The sequence below is a fragment of the Ostrea edulis genome, chromosome 6 (assembly GCF_947568905.1).
Source record: "Ostrea edulis chromosome 6, xbOstEdul1.1, whole genome shotgun sequence".
Classification (NCBI taxonomy): domain Eukaryota; kingdom Metazoa; phylum Mollusca; class Bivalvia; order Ostreida; family Ostreidae; genus Ostrea; species Ostrea edulis.
The window spans coordinates 572,097-593,759 of record NC_079169.1 but is presented as its reverse complement, the minus strand read 5'-3'; the positions used below and the strand labels follow the sequence as shown (position 1 = coordinate 593,759).

General features: G+C 35.5%; 1 protein-coding gene across 1 annotated transcript; it reads left to right on the top strand.

The window, feature by feature from the left end:
- The first annotated feature begins 4,684 nt into the window (after nucleotides 1–4,684).
- Nucleotides 4,685–19,795, top strand: LOC125646306 (uncharacterized). Its single transcript, XM_048872539.2, has 7 exons — nucleotides 4,685–4,742; nucleotides 5,675–5,734; nucleotides 10,168–10,253; nucleotides 11,579–11,641; nucleotides 16,461–16,554; nucleotides 18,763–18,906; nucleotides 19,018–19,795. Exons 1-7 carry the CDS (start codon nucleotides 4,721–4,723, stop codon nucleotides 19,530–19,532), a joined length of 984 nt encoding a protein of 327 aa, XP_048728496.2. The 5' UTR covers nucleotides 4,685–4,720; the 3' UTR covers nucleotides 19,533–19,795.
- The last annotated feature ends 1,868 nt before the right edge of the window (nucleotides 19,796–21,663 follow it).

The following is a 21,663-nucleotide window of genomic DNA, read 5'->3' as shown; positions in this document are numbered from 1 at the left end:
CACAAACTTTAGATTGTCAGGTATATACGTGCACCAACTTTAAAATAATCCCGCGAGGATCTGGGTTAGAATAGTTCCACAGTACCCCTTGATTGTAGTAAAAGGCGACTAAATGGGGCGATCCTTCGGATGAGACCACACAGCAGGTGTAGCACGATAAAGATCCTTCCATGCTCAAGCACCGAGTATAAGCTTAAAGTTTGCAGCCCTTCACCGGTGAGGTCTCCATATAGGTGAAAAGCGAAGATAACGATTGATTGATTGATTGATTGATTGATTGATTGATTGATTGATTGATTGATTGATTGGATATTGTTTAACGTCCCTCTCGAGAATATTTCACTCATATGGAGACGTCACCACTGCCGGTGAAGGGCTGCAAAATCCAGGCCTATGCTCAGCGCTTATGGCCTTTGAGCAGGGAGGGATCTTTATCGTGCCACATCTGTTGTGACACGGGACCTCGGTTTTTGCGGTCACCTCTTACGACAAACAAGGGGTATTGAGGACCTATTGTAACCCGGATCCCCACGGGACAAATTAAAAGATAACGAACGAATCTCATAACTCTTATAAGCAATACAAAATAGAGAGTTGGGCAAACACAGCCCTGGACACACCAGAGGTGAGATCAAGTGCAGAGGATAATCGAAGGTATTGTCCACGTTCTTCATAGATAAGCAGATTTTAAATCAAAAGTGAACACGTATATAATCTACGATTTTATCATTTCTTTTGCAATACAAACATCCTTAACTTTGTGCAAATGGGGATTGATATGCCTGCAATCAAGAAGTAAGCATGGTCATCATTTCTATTTCAAACCAAAGTCAAAGGATTTACCACCATGGGTATTGTTGATACACGTGACATACACTGGGTATTGTTGATACACGTGACACACACTGGGTATTGTTGATACACGTGAGACACACCGGGTATTGTTGACACACGTGAGACACACCTGGTATTGTTGATACACGTGACACACATCGGGTATTGCTGATACACGTGACACACACCAGGTATTGTTGATACACGTGACACACACTGGGTATTGTTGATATACTTGAGACACGCCGGGTATTGTTGATACACGTGACACAAACTGGATATTGTCGATACACGTGATACACACTGGGTATTGTTGACACACGTGAGACACACCTGGTATTGTTGATACACGTGACACACATCGGGTATTGCTGATACACGTGACACACACCAGGTATTGTTGATACACGTGGCACACACTGGGTATTGTTGATATACTTGAGACACGCCGGGTATTGCTGATACACGTGACACACACCGGATATTGTTGACACACGTGACACACACCGGATATTGTTGACACACGTGACACACATCGGGTATTGTTGATACACGTGACACACACTGGGTATTGTTGATACACGTGAGACACACCGGATATTGTTGACAAACGTGACACACATCGGGTATTGTTGATACACGTGACACACACGGGGTATTGTTGATACACGTGACACACAATGGGTATTGTCGATACACGTGACATACACTGGGTATTGTTGATACACGTGAGACACACCGGATATTGTTGACACACGTGACATACACTGGGTATTGTTGATATACGTGACATACACCGGGTATTGTTGATACAAGTGACACAAACTGGATATTGTTGATACACGTGACACACACGGGGTATTGTTGATACACGTGACACACAATGGGTATTGTCGATACACGTGACATACACTGGGTATTGTTGATATACGTGAGACACACCGGGTATTGTTGACACACGTGACATACACTGGGTATTGTTGATATACGTGACATACACCGGGTATTGTTGATACACGTGACACAAACTGGATATTGTTGATACACGTGACACACACGGGGTATTGTTGATATACGTGACATACACCGGGTATTGTTGATACACGTGACACACACCGGGTATTGTTGATACACGTGACACACACCGGGTATTGTCGATACACGTGAGACACACTGGGTATTGTTGACACACGTAACATACACTGGGTATTGTTGATACACGTGACACACATCCATTTACGAGGTGACGTAGTCAGCCTCGTCTATTCATCGTCCAATTAAAATGGTTGACCAGCCGATTTACTACAATTTTCATTTTACCAATTTTCTTGAATATTACTACTTCTCCAACTCATCTCCCAATGGATAATGATAGACAGCTTCATTATACCGAAATCTATTATAGAATTTGTCTTTGTTAATTTTCAAAATAAGGTAGAAAATTACCGATTTATGATTGTTTACTTTTATCCATGAGCTTTGAAAATAGAGTTCATGAGGAATGTAATAATTTCTTCCAAAAATAGATGTTTTCTAACAAAGGGTTTTTCAGTTTATCAACATTGTATTAAGAGTTATCCTAAACAAAAATGAAAATCGTTTACATTATATATGCAATGTAGGTATTGATCCGATGGCAAGTACCTACACGTGTATACACGTTTGTTTATGTCGACATCTAACTCGAAGAACATTCTGGGAAGAGAAGCTGATCCAGCTCTAAGTTCCTGACAGTTCAAGAAAATTTTCGATGAAGTTATCTTCATTTATCGAAATTATTTAACTTTCCTTTCGATTATTGAATTAGTAAAACGTAAGGAAAAAATAGACATGATTCATACTGGGGTCATTTGATGTTGTATTGACCAATTTGAAGTAGGTCACGTCCGTGTAATTTCAATTACATTATCTATTACACTGTACGCAATGATAGTTGTGCCGAGCTTGCTATTACGGAACGAAGCAGAAAAGCGCATCACTTGGAAAAAATATTGGTATTATCCCCCTGGATTTCCCCCTGTCCTATCATCAACGTGTATACCAGTAATCGTGATCGACTCCAGAATTTACCATAAGGTGTTGTAACACGAATGTCCTATTATCATTTTATGAAGATATGACCGCAAATCGTTCCAAATTCGAATTTCTTATCAAGAATAAAGGCCATTAAAGGGACTGGTTCACGTTTTCCGAAAGAAATATTTTTCATTTTTGATGTTAAAAATATAACTCATTTAATGTTAACAACCAAAATTTGGACCGTCTGAATGCAAGGATAAGAGCAATATTTTAGCTTTGATTCTGTGTTATGTAAACAAAGACTCGAGTCTTTTTATGTAAACAAACAAACCAGTGAAACGTTAATTTTGTAATTTAAAGCATGTTCATTTTATACAATCACAAATTTAACTTTTGAATGAAACATTTACATAAAGTATACTTGAGATGTGATATATATAATAAACTTGGAATAATATCGATTTATTTTGAAAACTTCGTAAACAATAACACACATCAATCTTTCTTTTCAAAACAAATAATGAACTCTCTATAATGAGCCTCTGTCATGATGAATAATCTTAATTCTTTTGGTGAAACATTCTAAACATATTAGACTGTAGATTTTGATAAGTAAATTTGGGGGGGAATCGGGAATCTGTTCCTTTAACCGTAATTTATTGTTTTGTTTATAACATACCGCGATTAAACGCTTTGTTTATTACATACCGTCATTAAACGCTTTGTTTATTACATACCGCGATTAAACGCTTTGTTTATTACATACCGTCATTAAACGCTTTGTTATTATATACCGCAATTAAACGCTTTGTTTATTACATACCGTCATTAAACGCTTTGTTTATTACATACCGTCATTAAACGCTTTGTTTATTACATACCGTGATTAAATGCTTTGTTTATTACATGCCGTCATTAAACGCTTTGTTTATTACTTTGTTTATTACATACCGCAATTAAACGCTTTGTTTATTACATACCGTCATTAAACGCTTTGTTTATTACTTTGTTTATTACATACCGTCATTAAACGCTTTGTTTATAACATACCGTCATTAAACGCTTTGTTTATTACATACCGTCATTAAACGCTTTGTTTATTACTTTGTTTATTACATACCGTCATTAAACGCTTTGTTTATAACATACCGTCATTAAACGCTTTGTTTATTACATACCGTCATTAAACGCTTTGTTTATTACTTTGTTTATAACATACCGTCATTAAACGCTTTGTTTATTACTTTGTTTATTACATACCGTCATTAAACGCTTTGTTTATAACATACCGTCATTAAACGCTTTGTTTATAACATACCGTCATTAAATGCTTTGTTTATTACATACCGTCATTAAAAGCTTTGTTTATTACATACCGCAATTAAACGCTTTATTTATTACACACCGCAATTAAACGCTTTGTTTATTACATACCGTCATTAAACGCTTTGTTTATTACATACCTTGATGCGACCTTAAAAACGGAGGTCCCGTTTTGCGGCAGGCGTTGACACGTTAAAGAACCCTCACCGCTATGACCCTGAGTGCTAAACATATGTCTAAATTTGTGGTACTTCACTTATAAGAATTGAGTCGTCAATTTTAGTGAAAAATTCTCGACGGGGCGTCAAACAAACAAACAAACATACCATGATTAAACACTATGTTTATCACATTCTGTAAGAGTAACAAACCATCATGTTTTCGATCATTACTGAACCACTTGCTCAAGTAGCTGACTATTAATTACGTCTTCAACATTTCTTTTGTTTTAATTAGAAATTACAAAACATCGACATTAAGCTAAGCGGCCTTGATCTGTAGAGTTATCTTGTGTTATGTCAACACTTTTTGCCTGTGTGGAAACATGGATAGATTGGTCGTACTATGTGAGTATGGTATTTCTTATGAATAGAAAGATAAAGAAATTCTGAAATTCAGTTGAAATAAATTGCCCATCAAGAATTAATATTTTCGTAATCAATAACTTGGAAAAAAAGAGCTTTGATATGGTTAAAATTTATTCAGTTTTTCGATATATTGAGTTGAATACGTCTTTCGTATTGTATATGAATACAAAAAAGTACAAAGTTTTTCAAAGAATCTAAAGGAAATCTGACGGTCATGTAGGTCCTCTCTATAAATAGAAAAAAAAAGACTCACTATATATATGGTTTCGAACTATTTTGCCCCCTTCCCCCCGAATCGCCTAACAATTCATTGCAATTTGAAAGATACAAGCAGTTGTATATTTTAGGATTTTAATGCTTTCATGACAAGATCATTTTTTTTTCACCACATTGACATTTCTTGTAAATAAGATACATGTATTTCATCGTCCGATGTGTGCATTTTACGTGTTTGCAATTGTTTATTTCAAATAGATAAATAAACTTTGTGAACAAATCTAGAATGTTTCTACCAATGGCGAATGTTTTAAAGATAGATTTGTAATGAAATATCAATCGTTTAACGAAGTTGGTCTACATTTGTGGAAAGGAATTTGATCAATATGGAAATATGTATTTTTTTACGTCAAAATTTTACAATTCCCAACACTTTTCTCAAAATAAAATACATGTATATTATTACTATACATTTTATTTTTATTTACAACCTTAATCTAGTAGAGTAACCTTCTTTTTTATTATTAATTTTTTAAAAGATAATTTAAAAGTCATTTGGGGGAGAGGGCAAATTCAGCCGAAACCATTGTATAGTCTTTTGTATATGATATACTCGTAAATAAGATATGACTAGAATGAATTGTCATGGACTATTACCTTTTAATGAATGACGTTTAACACTTTTTTTCTTATAGACAGTAGAATCCTTTCGCTTGCCATTTTCTGGGCGATTGTCGAAGGCCAAGGACAGACTAGTAAGTTGTCTTAAAATCAAGTTTGTAAACGTAGAACACAGTCAACAAGAAAACTTATTCACGCAAGCGTAAAATTCGGTGTCATCTACTTGGTAACTATCAAAATTATGTAAAGTTAAAAAAGAGAGAGCAATAATCAATTTCATAAATATCATAAATAATGCAACATTGAGAGTAGGGCAGACACGGACCCCTGGACATCCCAGAGGTGGGATCAACTGCTAACTATCAAAAGTACAAACTATCATGTATGTCGAGCTAGCCGTTCAGAAGCCTTCATATTTCTATTTCGAAACTTATTTATTCCTGAATTAGTTCATTCGGGCAGACTAAGGGTTCACCGTTTAGATAAGATATGTAGTACATATGATAACATCCACATTTCCATTTGATTGCCTCAGTTATATTTATAGATTGTAATGATAGCCATTTCCTCATGAATACCCCGAAGTTGTAAACAATGCGCGTATGAATCTTGACAAATATAGTACGTCTATTTGAACAGCTGGGAATTCCGACAGAAATGGAAGTATAATGTAAAGATGAAAAATGAATTTCATTTTCAAAAATACATGAGGGTATGGACTGCAATGCTTTACTTTTTATGAAGTATCAATTCATCACCGTTGACAAACATACTCCGGATACAGCTATTCCTATGTAGGATACAATCGTGCTTTAAACTCAGAGTACAATCAACCCCAACGTCAGGTTACTATAGAGATGGTTTGGATGATATATAGCATTCGGTCAGATCCCCTACCACTTGCTCAAACACTTCAACACAGTTACAAAATTCTGTTTAAATTGGTCTCTGTCGTTCGTTTTCTTCATATTGTTTTAGAAAACAGAAAAACTCACTTAAAATTCAATTATATCAGTGAAAAGACAACATCATTACAAATGTATATCATAAACGACCAGAAGAAAGCTTTGCAATTCAGACGATCATTAATGATAATTAAAATATAACGCTGGATACAATCATTCTATGAAAGTATAATATAGGATACAACCATTCTTAACATATTGGCAATACGCAACGATGGATGATTTTAACAATGTCTTTTGTGATGCTATCTGGCATTTTCGTTTTGTTTTCAGCTCAACTGAGCCAAGGCTCAAGTGATGAGCTTTTCTGATCAAAACTTTCCGTTGTCTGTCGTTGTCGTAAACATTTCACATTTTCATCTTCTCCAGAACCACTGTCCACTGGGCCAATTTCAACCAAACTTGGCACAAAACATCCTTAGGTAAAGACAATTCCAAAAATAGGCTGGAGTCATTTAAAAATCTTCTCAAGAAACACTGGACAAGAAATGCAGAAATTTACATGAAAGCTTCCTCACATAATGGAGATTCAAGTCTGTTAAAATCATGACCCCCGGGCCTATGTTTGGGCCACAATAGGGGATCAAAGTTAAAATTGCGAATATATAAAGGAAATCTAAAAAATCTTCTACTCAAAAACCACTGGACCAGAAGAGTGGAGATTCACCTGAAAGCTTTCTGGTGTAGAGTAGATTTAAGTTTGTTCAAATCATGGCCCCCGAGGGTAGAGTGGTGCCATATTAGGGGATCAAAATTTTAAATTTAAGTTTGTAAAAATCGTGACCACTGGGGTTAGGATGGGACCACAATAGGGGATCAAAGTTTTACATGTGAAGGAAAGCAAACTAAATGGCACAAACATCCTTACTAGATGAAAGTTGTTAAAGTGAAAAGCCATACCCGTCTACAAGGGCATATGCTATTCAATAAATTTGTAGTAAAGTTTAATAATTAAGTTTGATGATTAATGAAGTTTTAGTCGTTATAACCTTTGATAAGTTTGTTTCTGAACCAAGCTGAAATGATAGTTTTTCTCAAACTTTATTGCGGGGAACTGCGATTTGGTCCATGGGCTTCATTGTTTATTACAAGATATACAACGTAAATTATAACTGTTCCAAAGGGGAGTAAAATTTCAAGAGGGTTTCAGGACTGCCTACGGGGGCTTTTGAAATTATCAATTCTCTTACATGTCAATCATTGATCAAATGAATATTTTTTTCTCAATAATTCGAACTAAGAGCTAATATAAAAGTTCGCACAAAACTAGGTCATTCGGTAATGCAGATTTTTACTGAATTGGGGGAAATTTATGGGTCTGATAAGGCATCTTATGAAACAGTTCGTAGGTGGAGGAAGAAATTTCTGACTGGCACAAAGTCCGTCAAAGATGCAGCAAAATCTGGCCGACCTGTGACTGTAACAGGCAAGGCAAATGTCTTAAAAGTCAAGGAAATAATTGAAAGTAATGGCAGATACACGATTCGTGATATTGTCAAAGGTGTTGGCATATTGCTATCACGGGTGCATTTCATTTTGAAGCGTATTTTGAAAGTACGAAAGATTTCTGCCAGATGGATACCGCATATATTGACAGATGACGGGTACGAGTACAAACCACTAAGCAATTGCTCAAAATGTTTCTCAAATTCAATCAAGACAATTTTCAAACATTGTTACTGGTGACGAAACATGGTTTCACTATTTCGAACCAGTAAAAAAAATTGGAAACAAAATATCGCTAACTAAACACGGTGGAAGGTCTGTAGTTGCCAAAAGAACCATAAGCACGAAGAAGGTTCTTTATTGCATATTCTTCTCATGTGATGGTATAGCCGTACAAATTCCGATGCCGAAGGGCAAAAGTGTTACAGGTTGGTTTTACCGAGATGTTATACTAAAAAAGCTCAAGAAATATTATCATTAACGACGCCCTGTGTCAGGATTTAGGCATGTTCGTCTACTTCATGATGATGCTCCATCACATACATCTGAGCTTGTGAAGCAATGTTTGAAGTCGGAGAAGTTTCCCTTCTTGCCACACCCACCATACTCTCCAAACTTGAAAAGTTCTTATCTGGTTGTCGTTACAAGTCCCGACAAGCCCTTGGCTCAGCTATCAATCAGTGCCCAGAGGTCTACCCAAATCAACCTACCGTTACGCATTTCAGAAATGGATTCAGAGATTGAAATCATGTATTTCAAACCGCGGAGAATACTTTGAGGGGATGTAATCTTCATTTCAGTGTTTGAGTCGAATGCTTTTGAGATATCGTACAACACACATTACATATCGAACAGCCCTCGTATGCCCAGCGCCGAGTACACCTCAGCCAGTCTGCCAACGGTATACTTTGGAACAAAGTTGATCAAACATCTCGCGGCCAATTCTCAGTTTCTGCGATTTTCTCAAATGAAGGGAAATACTTCACTACTATTTTTTTCTTGAAATTTTGGAAACAAAATAATATTTTCAGCTGCATCAAATCATTCCTGAAAGGTAAATTTTAAATATGCTCGGCATGTACTTTCAAATTTTCTAAATCAAATTCTCCTTCATTTATCCTCTCTAATCTTTCGTTTCTTAAAATTTCATTTAATCGCAAATTGTATTTTCTCTTTTTCTATTTATTTTGCTCTTTTATCTTCTTTTTTCATTTTTCTCGCTCAAATTATAATTTTTCTATTTCTCTTTGTCTTTCTAACTGCATGTGTTCTAACTCTGTCATTTTTACTGGTTCAATTATTTGTTTGGAAAATTGTATGTCTCAAATATGTCTTCCTGTAAAAGTTTTTCTACAACCTTAACTCTAATATCTTGTTTCAACCTCTTACCAGCGTAAAAGTGTAAACCTAATGCAATAAACTCATCCTTTTTCAAAGTATCAATAACCTTCTGCTGGCTATTGAAATTAATAAAATAAAATAAATGCAAATAATGAAAGGTGAAGATAACGAACAGTGATCAATCTCATAACTCCTACAAGCAATACAAAATAGATAGTTGGGCAAACAAATCTACAAAAATGCAATAATACTTTCTCCCAGACGAGCCACCAATTCTGTTCTGGGACAGAAGTACCAAAATTCAGCAAAAATCAATTACACAATTAAAAAATTAATAATTATTTACAGTAAAATATATCCACAAAACAGTGTCCATTGTTTGTTTACCGCTTAACTGAATTCACACTCGCGATCTTTGGCCTATTCTAAAGCCTCGGTCGTTAAGTCTAGTCCCCAATAATATAATATCCGATGTAATTCTGCAGATTGCTGTTTTACCTTGTTACTACACAACAATGTATATCATAATGAAATATTCAAATACTTAGAATAATAGGCTCGACTAAACATTGCATACCCGTGGAAATGTTTATTTGTTGATGATCTCTTTCTGAGAGAGAGAGAGAGAGAGAGAGAGAGAGAGAGAGAGAGTTCTTTATATAGGTGTTATGAGATTGATCACTGTTCGTTATCTTTACCTTTTCATCTTGCATGCTTTGAAAATGTATATCTTGAATAATTTTCCTCAGACTCAAATGCAACGAACTGCCACTGTATTTTGTCTATAAATAGTAATTTATGTGGTTCGATTTTAGGTCCGATACTGCATTGTTTGTACTGTTCCAACGTGGCACTGTCAAATTTAAACAGATGCGTTACTCTGACAGAATGTGCAGATGAGGTGAGTGATGTGAATTTTTCTGTATCCTGCAAACCAAACTTTTATATGTGTTTTTGTTTAAAATATATCCTATTCTAAATTATACCTATGGGGGTTTTCTATAGGCCTAATACGTTAATAGTAAATATGTTTCTGATCAATGCTTTCTAAAAAGAATACCTTGGATTCTATAAACAGACACGAGGTATTCTATTACCGCGCGATATTCATTTCTGTGACGCCCCTATTTTAACTACATTATACTCACTATGTGAAACGACCGAGCTGTCATTTATTCCCGTATGGAATCATGATTATCGCTATACTACCCACACTTAATCAAACGTCAACAAAATGCCCCATTTATATAATGTTTAATTATCCCCACCAAACTGTAAATTTTTAACAGTGAATGAATATCTGTCCCCCATGGATTTTAATGATTGGTTTTGACTTTTGGGTTTTGACACAATCTGAGCAAACTGATATATATATAGAGTGAAGGGAGCTAACAAGACAGCCATTAAATTCTCGGTTGCTCGCTTCAAACTCTCAAAACTCCGGTTTGCTCAAATTGTGTCAAAACCCTGTGCCCGCAAGCCTCATTTTGAAATTCAATCTAGAATTAGTTGAAAAATAAGAAGGAAATTATGGAACAACCTTATGATTTATGCCTTTTCATCGACTCCATTTCCCCATTATTTTGGGAAACTCTATCATGCTTATGTCATATTGTAAATCTTGAATTCACCGGGTGACAGTAGAATGTAAAAGACAGTAAATACCGGGTATAGTAACTCTATAAATACAAAATTTACAATAAACAACTACTAGGTTGAAGCTAGTAACCACTAACCAGCAGCCAATAAAGCCATATAAGCTAGCAGCCAATAAGAAAGTTCATCAAAGTACTGCGAGTTTTCAGACGGAATACTGAAAACTCGCAGTACTTTGATGAACTTTCTTATTGGCTGCTAGCTTCTATGGCTTTATTGGCTGCTGGTTAGTGGCTGCTAGGTTCAGTCTAGTCAAACAACTAGTTATCATATTGTAAATGCATTTACTGTCATATTGTAAATGCATTTACTGTCATATTGTAAATGCATTTACTGTCATATTGTAAATTTCGAATTCATCTGGTGATAGTAGGATATAAAATTTACAATATGACGGAAAATACAAGATTTACAATGTGATAGTGAATACAAAATTTACAATACCGGGTATGATAACTCAATAAATATACATTTTATATTAAACAACTCATCATATTTTTTGTCACCCGGTAAATTCAAACTTTACAATATGATGACTAGTTTATACAAATAATTGTTTCCTCTATTCAGTGCTACACAGACACACAGGTGCAGTCAGATGGATCGTGGATAAAGCAATTCGGTTGTGCAAAGGTATTTAGAGGAGTGTTCTCGCTTATTTGTTTGGGTGATTATATTTGCAGATATTGCACTACCCGGTATATTAAATAATGTACGAGGGTTATTCGATGTGTAATATACAATTATTGCTGTTTTTGAGGTCAATACGATGATTTAGCCATCTGAGGAGTACAATATTCACCGAGCCCGAAGGGTGAGGTGAATATTGTACTTCGAAGGTGGCTAAATCATCGTATTGACCTCAAAAACAGCAATAGTTGTTTTATTATATTATTAAAAAACCCTTCAAGATTGTTCTTTGCTTTAATTATAAGTTTCAACGACCTATTTTTGGTCCTATGTGGAAAAAATAATTCCCTATGTTCACCTGGAAGGTCACGTGCAGGTAAACATAACGTAGTATGATTTCTACATTGTTGGATCTCAGCCAATGAGAGAGCTAGGAATTATTCAATCATATAATAATGTGTATTATACCACAGTGCGATAACGCTTTGTACGATTTCGTGGATGATGATACTCTTGAATAGCTATATTCAATATCTTTCCAACGGTATAAACACGAGCCTTAAGCTCCACATACTGTAGTTTTAAACTTATAGTCATTTCAATAGAGCCACTCGTTGACCACTGTTGTAAAAATGGTTGGGAAACGGGTTGAGAATATTGAAGAAATTAGAGCTTATATAAAAGTTCGCACAAAACTCGGTCATTCGGTAATGCAGATTTTCACTGAATTGGGGGAAGTTTATGGGTTTGATAAGGTATCTTATGAGACAGTTCGTAGGTGGAGAAAGAAATTTCTGACTGGCACAGAGTACGTCAAAGATGCAGTAAAATCTGGCCGACCCATGACTGTAACAGGCAAGGTAAATGTCTCAAAAGTCAGGGAAATAAATGAAAGTAATGGCAGATACACGATTCGTGATATTGCCAAAGGTGTTGGCATATCGCTATCGCGGATGCATTTCATTTTGAAGCGTATTTTGAAAGTACGAAAGATTTCTGCCAGATGGTTACCGCGTATATTGACAGATGCCCAAAAACGGGTACGAGTATAAACCGTTAAGCAATTGCTGAAAATGTTTCCCAAATTCAATCAAAGACAATTTGCAAATATTGTTACTGGTGACGAAACATAGGTTTACTATTTCGAACCAGCAAGAAAAATTGGAAACGAAATATCGCTAACTAAACACGGTAGAAGGCCTGTAGTTGCCAAAAGAACCATAAGCACAAAGAATGTTTTTTTTATTGCATATTCTTCTCATGTAATGGTATAGCCGCACAAATTTCGGTGCCGAAGGGCAAAAGTGTTACAGGTCGGCATTACTGGGATGTTCTATTAAAAAAGCTCAAGAAATATTATCATAAATGACGGCCTGTGTCAGGATTTAGGCATGTTCGTCTACTTCATGATGATGCTCGATACATGTGAGCTTATGAAGCAATGTTTGAAGTCGGAGAAGGTTACCGTCTTGCCACACCCACTATACTCTCCAGATCCAGCCCCATGCGAGTTTTACCTTTTTCGAAAACTTTTTTTTTAACTTGAAAATATATTTTTTTTTTATTTGCAAATTTTAGTATCTGATAGAAACATTCATACATACATTCACACACATAGTTTAGTTATAATAACATATGAAGGTTGACAGTACCCACGTAAGGAGTGGAAAGACATTAATCAAACAGATTTTTTCATACAGCTCAGATTGTACTGAATTTTTTAAAATTCCAGTATTTTGAAAATATACAATGGTCAATTTCATCCTAATATATTGTAATACACCCTCAAAAGATGATAATCTGTTTTGTTTGCAACATAAATATATATATATATTGTTTGGTATATGAAATTATGAAATTTATTACTTTGTTTGAATTTTGTAATGGACAATCACCAAAAATAACAATAAATACATTGAAACCAATTCTATTTGTTGTTTTCTCATAAATATGTAAGCTTAGTTGGTTCCACAAAGTTCCTATCTTGTCACAAAACACAAAAATATATTCAATGTTTTCAGAGTTGTGTCCACAAAATGAGCAAATATCATTATCCACAAATTTGATTTTTTTCAAGTAACTTTTAACAGGTATAATTCTATGTAAATTTCTGTATTACAACCATTGTGCTGCTGAATCTGACGTTAATTTAAAACATATTTCAAAAACTTCCTTGGTAATGATATCTCTATAGCCCCTCAAAAATGGACAGGAATTCCGTTTAGCAATTGAAGTCGGAATTTCTTCTTTATAACTAATGTTCTTATATATATAATTTGTGCATTTCTTATGCAATAGTATATCTTCATAGTGAAAAGCTGTGGCTGGACCATTAACATATTTTCTCAACTCTTTTGACACACACAGTTTTTTTGCCACTGTAGAAATATAATTTATAATACTGTTGTATTGCATAAAACAAACATGATCAATATCAATTTTCCCCCCAAATCTATCCATTGTTAGAAAAACACCGTTAGAGTCTACAAAATCATTGACTGTCTTGACACCTGTTTCATACCACGTTTTTGCAAACACATATGAATTGCCAACTTTAACTTTTGAATTGTACCATATTGGACCATTTACAAATTTCGTTTGCGTCCGAGAATTCAATGCCAAGTGTGAACTCATTACCTTCAACCATGAAGTAAAAACATCAGTCTAAAATGGATTAAAAGTATTTTTTAGCAGACAATATATATATTCATCCCAAAATCTAAGATTTTATTCACCACTCCTTTTCCATAAGAAGCTTCAAAAATGTTTATCCAGGATTGATTGCATGTTATTACTTTTTGAATCCATGGACACTATAAAGATATTATGAAATTATTTATATTAGTCATGTTAAGCCCACCCAACATGCATTTTTGAGTAACCGTTACTCTTTTAACTTTATCACATTTTGCTTTCCATATAAATCTGAAGAGTTCCTCTGTTAATGAGTTTATGATTTCTTGACTGGGATTTGGTAGTGCAGAAAATAAGTGATTAAGTTTTGGGAGGAGAAGCGTTTTAATGACTGTGACTCTTCCTATAGGTGTTAAAATCCTTCTACTCCACTGCTTAATCATTGCATGAATAGTAGGAATCTGAGGACTATAATTTTTTTCTACAATTCTTTCTAGATCAACTGAAAAATGTATTCCTAGGAGAGTGAAGCTTGTGGATCCCCAGTCTAGTTTTCATCTTGGGTGATGATAGACATCAGCAGATTTTTTTTTTGCTCCAATCCATATAATTTTTGTTTTTGAGCTGTTTATTTTTAATCCTGATAGCTTTGGGAAGAATTCTAGGGTTTCCATAGCATTAAAAAGTGATTTATCTGAGCCATCAAGGGTCAAAGATGTATCATCCGCGTACTAAGACATTCTATGTTGTTTGTCATTGATAACTATGCCTTTTTAAATATTTTTATTTTGTTGAATCAAAATAGCAAGTACTTCTGTACTTAGAATAAATAAGTATGGGGCAATAGGGTCACCCTGACGGCACCCTCTCTGAATGTCAAATTGTTCAGAAAGCTTTCCGCATTGTAGAACCGAGGCTTTGATATTGGTATTTAGAATTTAACCCAAGTAATTATATAGTTACCGAAACCAAATAAATCTAAGACCTTATATATAAACGACCATGATATTGAGTCAAATGCCTTCTCAAAATCTATAAGCATAAGCAAGCCTGGTAAATTATGTTTTTCTTTTTCGAAAACTTAAAGAAGTTCTTATCTGGTCGTCGTTACAAGTCCCGACAAGCCCTTGATTCAGCCATCAGTCAGTGCGTCAGAGGTCTACCTAAATCAGCGTACCGTGACACATTTCAGAAATGGATTTCGAGATTGAAATTATGTATTTCAAACCGCGGAGAATACTTTGAAGGGATGTAATATTCATTTCAATATCTGAGTAGAATGGTTTTGAGATATCGTACAATACACATTACATATCGAAGAGCCCTCGTATATATATCTTTTTAAGAATACGGTTAGCGACAAGGTCTGCAATACAAATCCACTCTCCAAAGTGCCCTACGCTCTGCACATCCATTCATTTCATACGAATGCTTCTAATATTCGTTTGAAAATAATTTGTAAAGAAATGTGTTCTTTTTACTTTACGTTATGTTAGAAATACTGATGTATCAATCCGGACCTGTACAACTCTGATTTTTCGCACAGCTCGGGAACTAAGCTGCGTACACCAGATCACAGATCAGCGTGACTATATGGCATTATTTGGCCGTGCCACTCAATATACTTCTCCTGCCTGGTTGTTATAACATCATAATTAACTTTATGATGTCATAATAAAAAACGTCATTTATGATGTTAGACTCCTATGACATCAGAAAGATATGATTTGATAATGAATTTATCATGTATCATATAAAAGACTTCAAACCTACACGACGTCATTTGACCTACATATACATATGATTTGGCCTGCAGGACCCGTAATACTCCTGATATAGAATAATCATACTCGAGAAAAAGCTTGCTTATGACCTCAGAGGATGTCTTTACCTTAAGTACGTCTAGAGAAGATAAAGGCCACTAGGAGCAAAGATATGAAAACAATACTTCTGATTAAATCTTTTTAATGCAAATATACATGTAGATCTGCCACAATAATGCAATCCTAGATGTAAGAGGAGACTACTTACAAAATTACTGATGCACTGTCCTACTATATCTGATTCCAATGGAAAACAAGACCGCCTATCTGAAATTGCATTCACACACATACATTGTTGAACTTCTAGGGTATTTCAATAATGCTAAAGATAATATAAAATCAAATACAACAACGTCTTCTTGCAGAAAACGGCTTGTGTGTCATCGCAGGGTGTTGTAGGAAAACGAGAACTATCATCTGCAAGGAGGGAATTTTGTAAAAAGGAAATATGCAATACAGGTCAGGTACACTGCACATAGTTTAAATTCACATCTGTCTACATCAGATTTGATTAAAAAACACTTCACAAATAATATACGTTCTTGCCATCAAATCTAACTGAATGTAAAATATTTTACTGGATTTCATACATATCAAAGAAGAAAGCTTTTTGACATCATAGACAGCTGTTTCTTTCACAAAATGGTAAAAGGAAACATTCGTATATTGTGCTCAGTCATCCAAACATTTACTTGATTAAACAAGAATCTGAGTCTACGCATAAATACACACAAGTGAAGTTGACATTAAAAAGATGTTTGAGTTCTTCGTTGACAATATGTTCGTAGTCTTTGGTGATCAGGTCTTCAAATAGTCTGTTGGAATTTCCAAGGGCATGAATGGTGCTCCTCTGTTAGCTGACCTGTTTTTATATTCTTATGAACATATAAGATGAAGATAACGAACAGCAACCAATCATTCATAACTCCTACAAGCAATACAAAATAGAGAGTTGTATATACACGGACCCCGGAAACACCAGCGGTGGGATCAGGTTTCTAGGGGGAGTAAAAATCCCCTGTCGACCGCTCACACCCGCTGTGAGTCGTATATCTTGATCAGGTAAACCGAGTTATCCGTAGTCAAAATCAGTGTGCCAAGATCGGCCTAGCAATCGGTATGAAACACGTCAGACAGCATTTGACGCAACAAAAATGCATTTAAGGTACATGTAGTTTGATCCTCGTGTGATATCATAGGTTTTTGTAAAAATCTTAATTAGATTAAACTTTGAGCGTGATGGAAATATATCTTTCAGAGGAATTTTATTCCCTTGATAAAATTTTAAACTAGTGATAGTGAAAAAGTTTATATTGCCCATAGATAATCAATTATTTATGATGAATTTTTTTTGTCAAGGGCAATAACTCCTATGCTCGTATTATGCAATGATTTCCCTAATATTCACAATTAATTTATACATATTTATATATTAGCAGTTTTTCTAAACTGTTCACATAAAAAATTGTGATTTGAACAAGTTTTTATCTATTTTTTATTATTCTGTTTTACGAAAATGTGTAATTTTCTGATGCTGACCTACACTTCTGTTTTTGCATGTCTGACATCTTAAAAAGGGTGGCAACATATACATTTCCATTGATTATTAATTAGATTAAGTTATATTGAGTGGAAATTAATACAGTTTTTCTCCTTTCAACCATTAATATTGATAAGTCACCTTAGGGTGGAGCTACCTTACATTTTAGCTGACTCTTTTGTATTTTTGCGAGATAGAATTTATTCAAAAGTTTCTACAAGAGAAGAAAAACCTAAGTATGAAATCTAGAATTTTTCTCTGTTTTGAATACCAATTGATATTCAACAAAACTACATGTATAAGTTTTAAGAGCACATCTTTTTCTTTAGATGCCCTTGAAAGTGTCCAAAGTGATGAAAGGCTTTACATGATATAATATTTGTAACATTAACACAATATGACTAATACGGACCCGTCCTAGAATAAACACCTTGGGTTGTGAAATTCACAATTCTGTTACATTCTTTTCTGCTTTTCCTATATATGCATTTATTTCTTAATACCATATCAACAAACTTCAAGAAGCATTTCAAATGATAAAGAAAATATAATCATTATAAAAATTCTGGCTCCACCCTTACCCACTAGGATAATAAATTTTGCAATTTTGGTAAAGGACGTCCTACTCCTTCGAAATATCTATTTAGTTTCGTATCGATTGCATTAAATACTTAAAGGTGTTATCTAAATGTTTTACACATATACTAGTACACTATACATACCACAGCACTTATGTGTAAAACACTTAAATAACATCTTCTTTAGTGTCATTGATACTCAATTAAAACTAAATGTTTTATTGGGTCAAATGCTGTCTGACTTGTTTCATACCGATTGTTAGGTTGTTCTTGGCACATTGATATTGACTACGGATAACTTTGTCTACCTGATCAAGATATAGGGCTCACGGGGTGTGTGACCGGTCGACGAGGGATGCTTACCCCTCCTAGCGACCTGATCCTACCTCTGGTGTGTCCAGGGGTCCATGTTTGCCCAACTATCTACTTTGTATTGCTTGTAGGAGTTATTAGATTGATCACTGTTCGTTATCTTCACCTTTCATCCCTATTCATTATCTTAATTTGTTGCCAAATTATGAATCATTCTTTTAATATGACGTGTTGTAGATGTGAAGCACTTTCAAGCACCTTCAGCCACTCCTTGTGGTGACGTTTCCGCCAACGACTGTCGTGACCCCACTGCACTGGCGTCAATATGCAGTGATTGTGATCTAGCGCAATACTGTAGAAAGTCATGTGGACTGTGCCGAGGTAATAAACGGACATTTCCTAGCACTGTGTTTACCTTTAAGGTACTAAAGCTTTAGTAAGAGCGATGACATTGGTGTCCAACCACTACTAATCGTGATGTTAAATTTTCAGATCATGGTAATACTTGGTACGAAAATGTCGTCTTATTCGACTACGACCCAGTTCATAAGACATGCCGCCACAGTGCGTCTGTTAATCCGTCTATCTGTAAGAGTGTGACGGAGCAGTATAACAGGGTAGTTCCCGTGATCAACAACAACACTACCTTAAATGCAGCGCACGCTAAACATGATTATCTCATTCTAGCTCAACCCGACAGCTACCTCAACCTCCATTTCAGAACAAACGGAGAACCACTCACTAACCTACAAATTAGCGGCTGCAAAACCACTGGTTTGGGAAGAGTCGATATTCTACTAAATAACAATACTATCGTGGAATCATACAACCAAACCAGTAAATGGGATTTGGGCTGGCAAATTCACAAACTTCACACGAACCAGTACCTCAACGTACAAGATTATAACCTACACATACGGAAAGATGCCACGTCTATCAGTTATGGTCATTACTGGTTGAGTCGTATTCGATTGGAAAGCGTTGTCGTCCACCACAGCCATCATTAATGTGTCAAGCATATGCGGAAACAATTGATATAAATCATCTCTCTAATTGGCTAATCCAGAAACAGTGATTCGTCGTGCATGCTAGTTACATGTACCATCAATTTTCTATTAATGCATGGGGTCCAATGATTAAGGTGTTTTCTTTTCCTTTTATTTAAACCTTGAAAAAAAAATTCTAAATCATATTGCTGGCTTCATATACACAGGTGAAACAAGCCAAATGAAATATAGATTCAATAAATTGCTTTGTTCTTTAATCAAAACTTGTACAGTGTATCATGGCTGTGGTGTTTTTCCTTTTATAAAAAGTGTACAATAACTGAGATACACCAGTGAGCGGAACCATCATTTGCATTTTTTTTAAACTGTGCTGTGTAAATAAATTATTGAACCGCGAGCCGAGATCTAGTGAATTCTAATTTGAACTTTATCATGTGTTGAAATTGTCAGGTGGTGTTCAATAATTTATTTATAAAGGCTTTCTTCCTTTGGGTACCCATGTTAATGCATTTATAAGCAGACATTCGACTTTTTTCGGCGAAACAGCCCTGCGAAACTTTTACAATTTGAACAAAGCTTTGCATAAAATAGTGTCACTACGGCGGAAATGGCAACTGTCTTTGCTGTGCGCCACTATAATATGAACACCACCTGACAATTTCAACACATGATGAAGTTCAAATTAGAATTCACTAGATCTCGGCTCGCGGTCGTGTCGATATCCATTTTATCATCTCCCAGTTTAATTTCACCAGGGGTGGGATCAGGTGCCTAGGAGGAGTAAGCATCTCCTGTCAACCGGTCACACCCCTGTGAGCCCTATATGCATCACCAACTTCCCATATTTATGTAACAATATTCCATTATCACCTGCATATGGTGTTTATATATCTCAACTGATTCTATACGCAAGAGCTTGTTCTGCGTATGGTCAGTTTTAAATCTAGGCAAGCTATTGACAAACAAGTTGATGGTACAGGGGTTTCAACAGTCTCGACTGAAGTCAGCATTTCGCAAATTCTATGGTCGTTATAACGATCTAGTTCGTCAATACAACCTATCATTGGGTCAAATGCTATCTGACGTGTTTCACACCGATTGTTAGGTTGTTCTTGGCACACTGATTTTGACTACGGAGAACTCCATTTACCTGATCAGGATATAGGGCTCACGACGGGTGTGACCGGTTGACAGGGGATGCTTACTCCTCCTAGGCACCTGATCCTACCCCTGGTGTGTCCAGGGGTCTGTGTTTGCCCAACTATCTACTTTGTATTGCTTGTAGGAGTTATGAGATTGATTACTCTTCGTTATCTTCACCTTTCATTATTGTTAATAGACAAAATGTCGTCGATATAACCAAGTGTCGAGTTGAAGGCAAGAGCAAGAGATTTTTTCCTCACACGTAGAAGTTGTGGAATAAATTCTGCTTCAAAAGAATATAAAAACAGGTCAGCTAACACAGTAGCACAATTCGTGCCCATGAGAATTCCAACAGACTGTTGGAAGACCTGATCACCTAAGACTTCGAAGATAATATCAATGAGGAACTCCAGCACATTCTTAATATACACTGTAACAAATTCCTACCAGTGATTGAACAATGCATTAACATGGGTACCCAAAGGAAGAAAGCCTGGACGACCAAAAACATTATAGTGGCGCACAGCAAAGACAGTTGCCATTTCCGCCGTAGTGACACTATTTTATGCAAAGCTTTGTTCAAATTGTCAAAGTTTCGCAGGGCTGTTTCGCCGAAAAAAGTCGAATGTCTGCTTATAAAGAGCCCTGCACTAATTGTGCTCCCCGTCTCCTTCACATACATGTAACCTAACGTCTCATCCTATATATGTAGCCTAATGTCTCATCCTATATATTTTGAAGGACTATATAATATTCAATAATGCTGTATAAACTTTCTGCTCTCCTTGTCCAACGAGTTTTACAAAGGACCCCATATACTTAGAGATGCCTTTTGAAAACGACATCTTTATAGCGTGACAATTTGATAAGCTTTGTAATATATCTCAAAATTGTACTGCAGTCCTTTATTGCATCGCCAAAAACAAGGTTAAAAGCATGGTGTTGACATGTATACCGCACGTTTTTCAATCGAGCTGATCCCAGACTT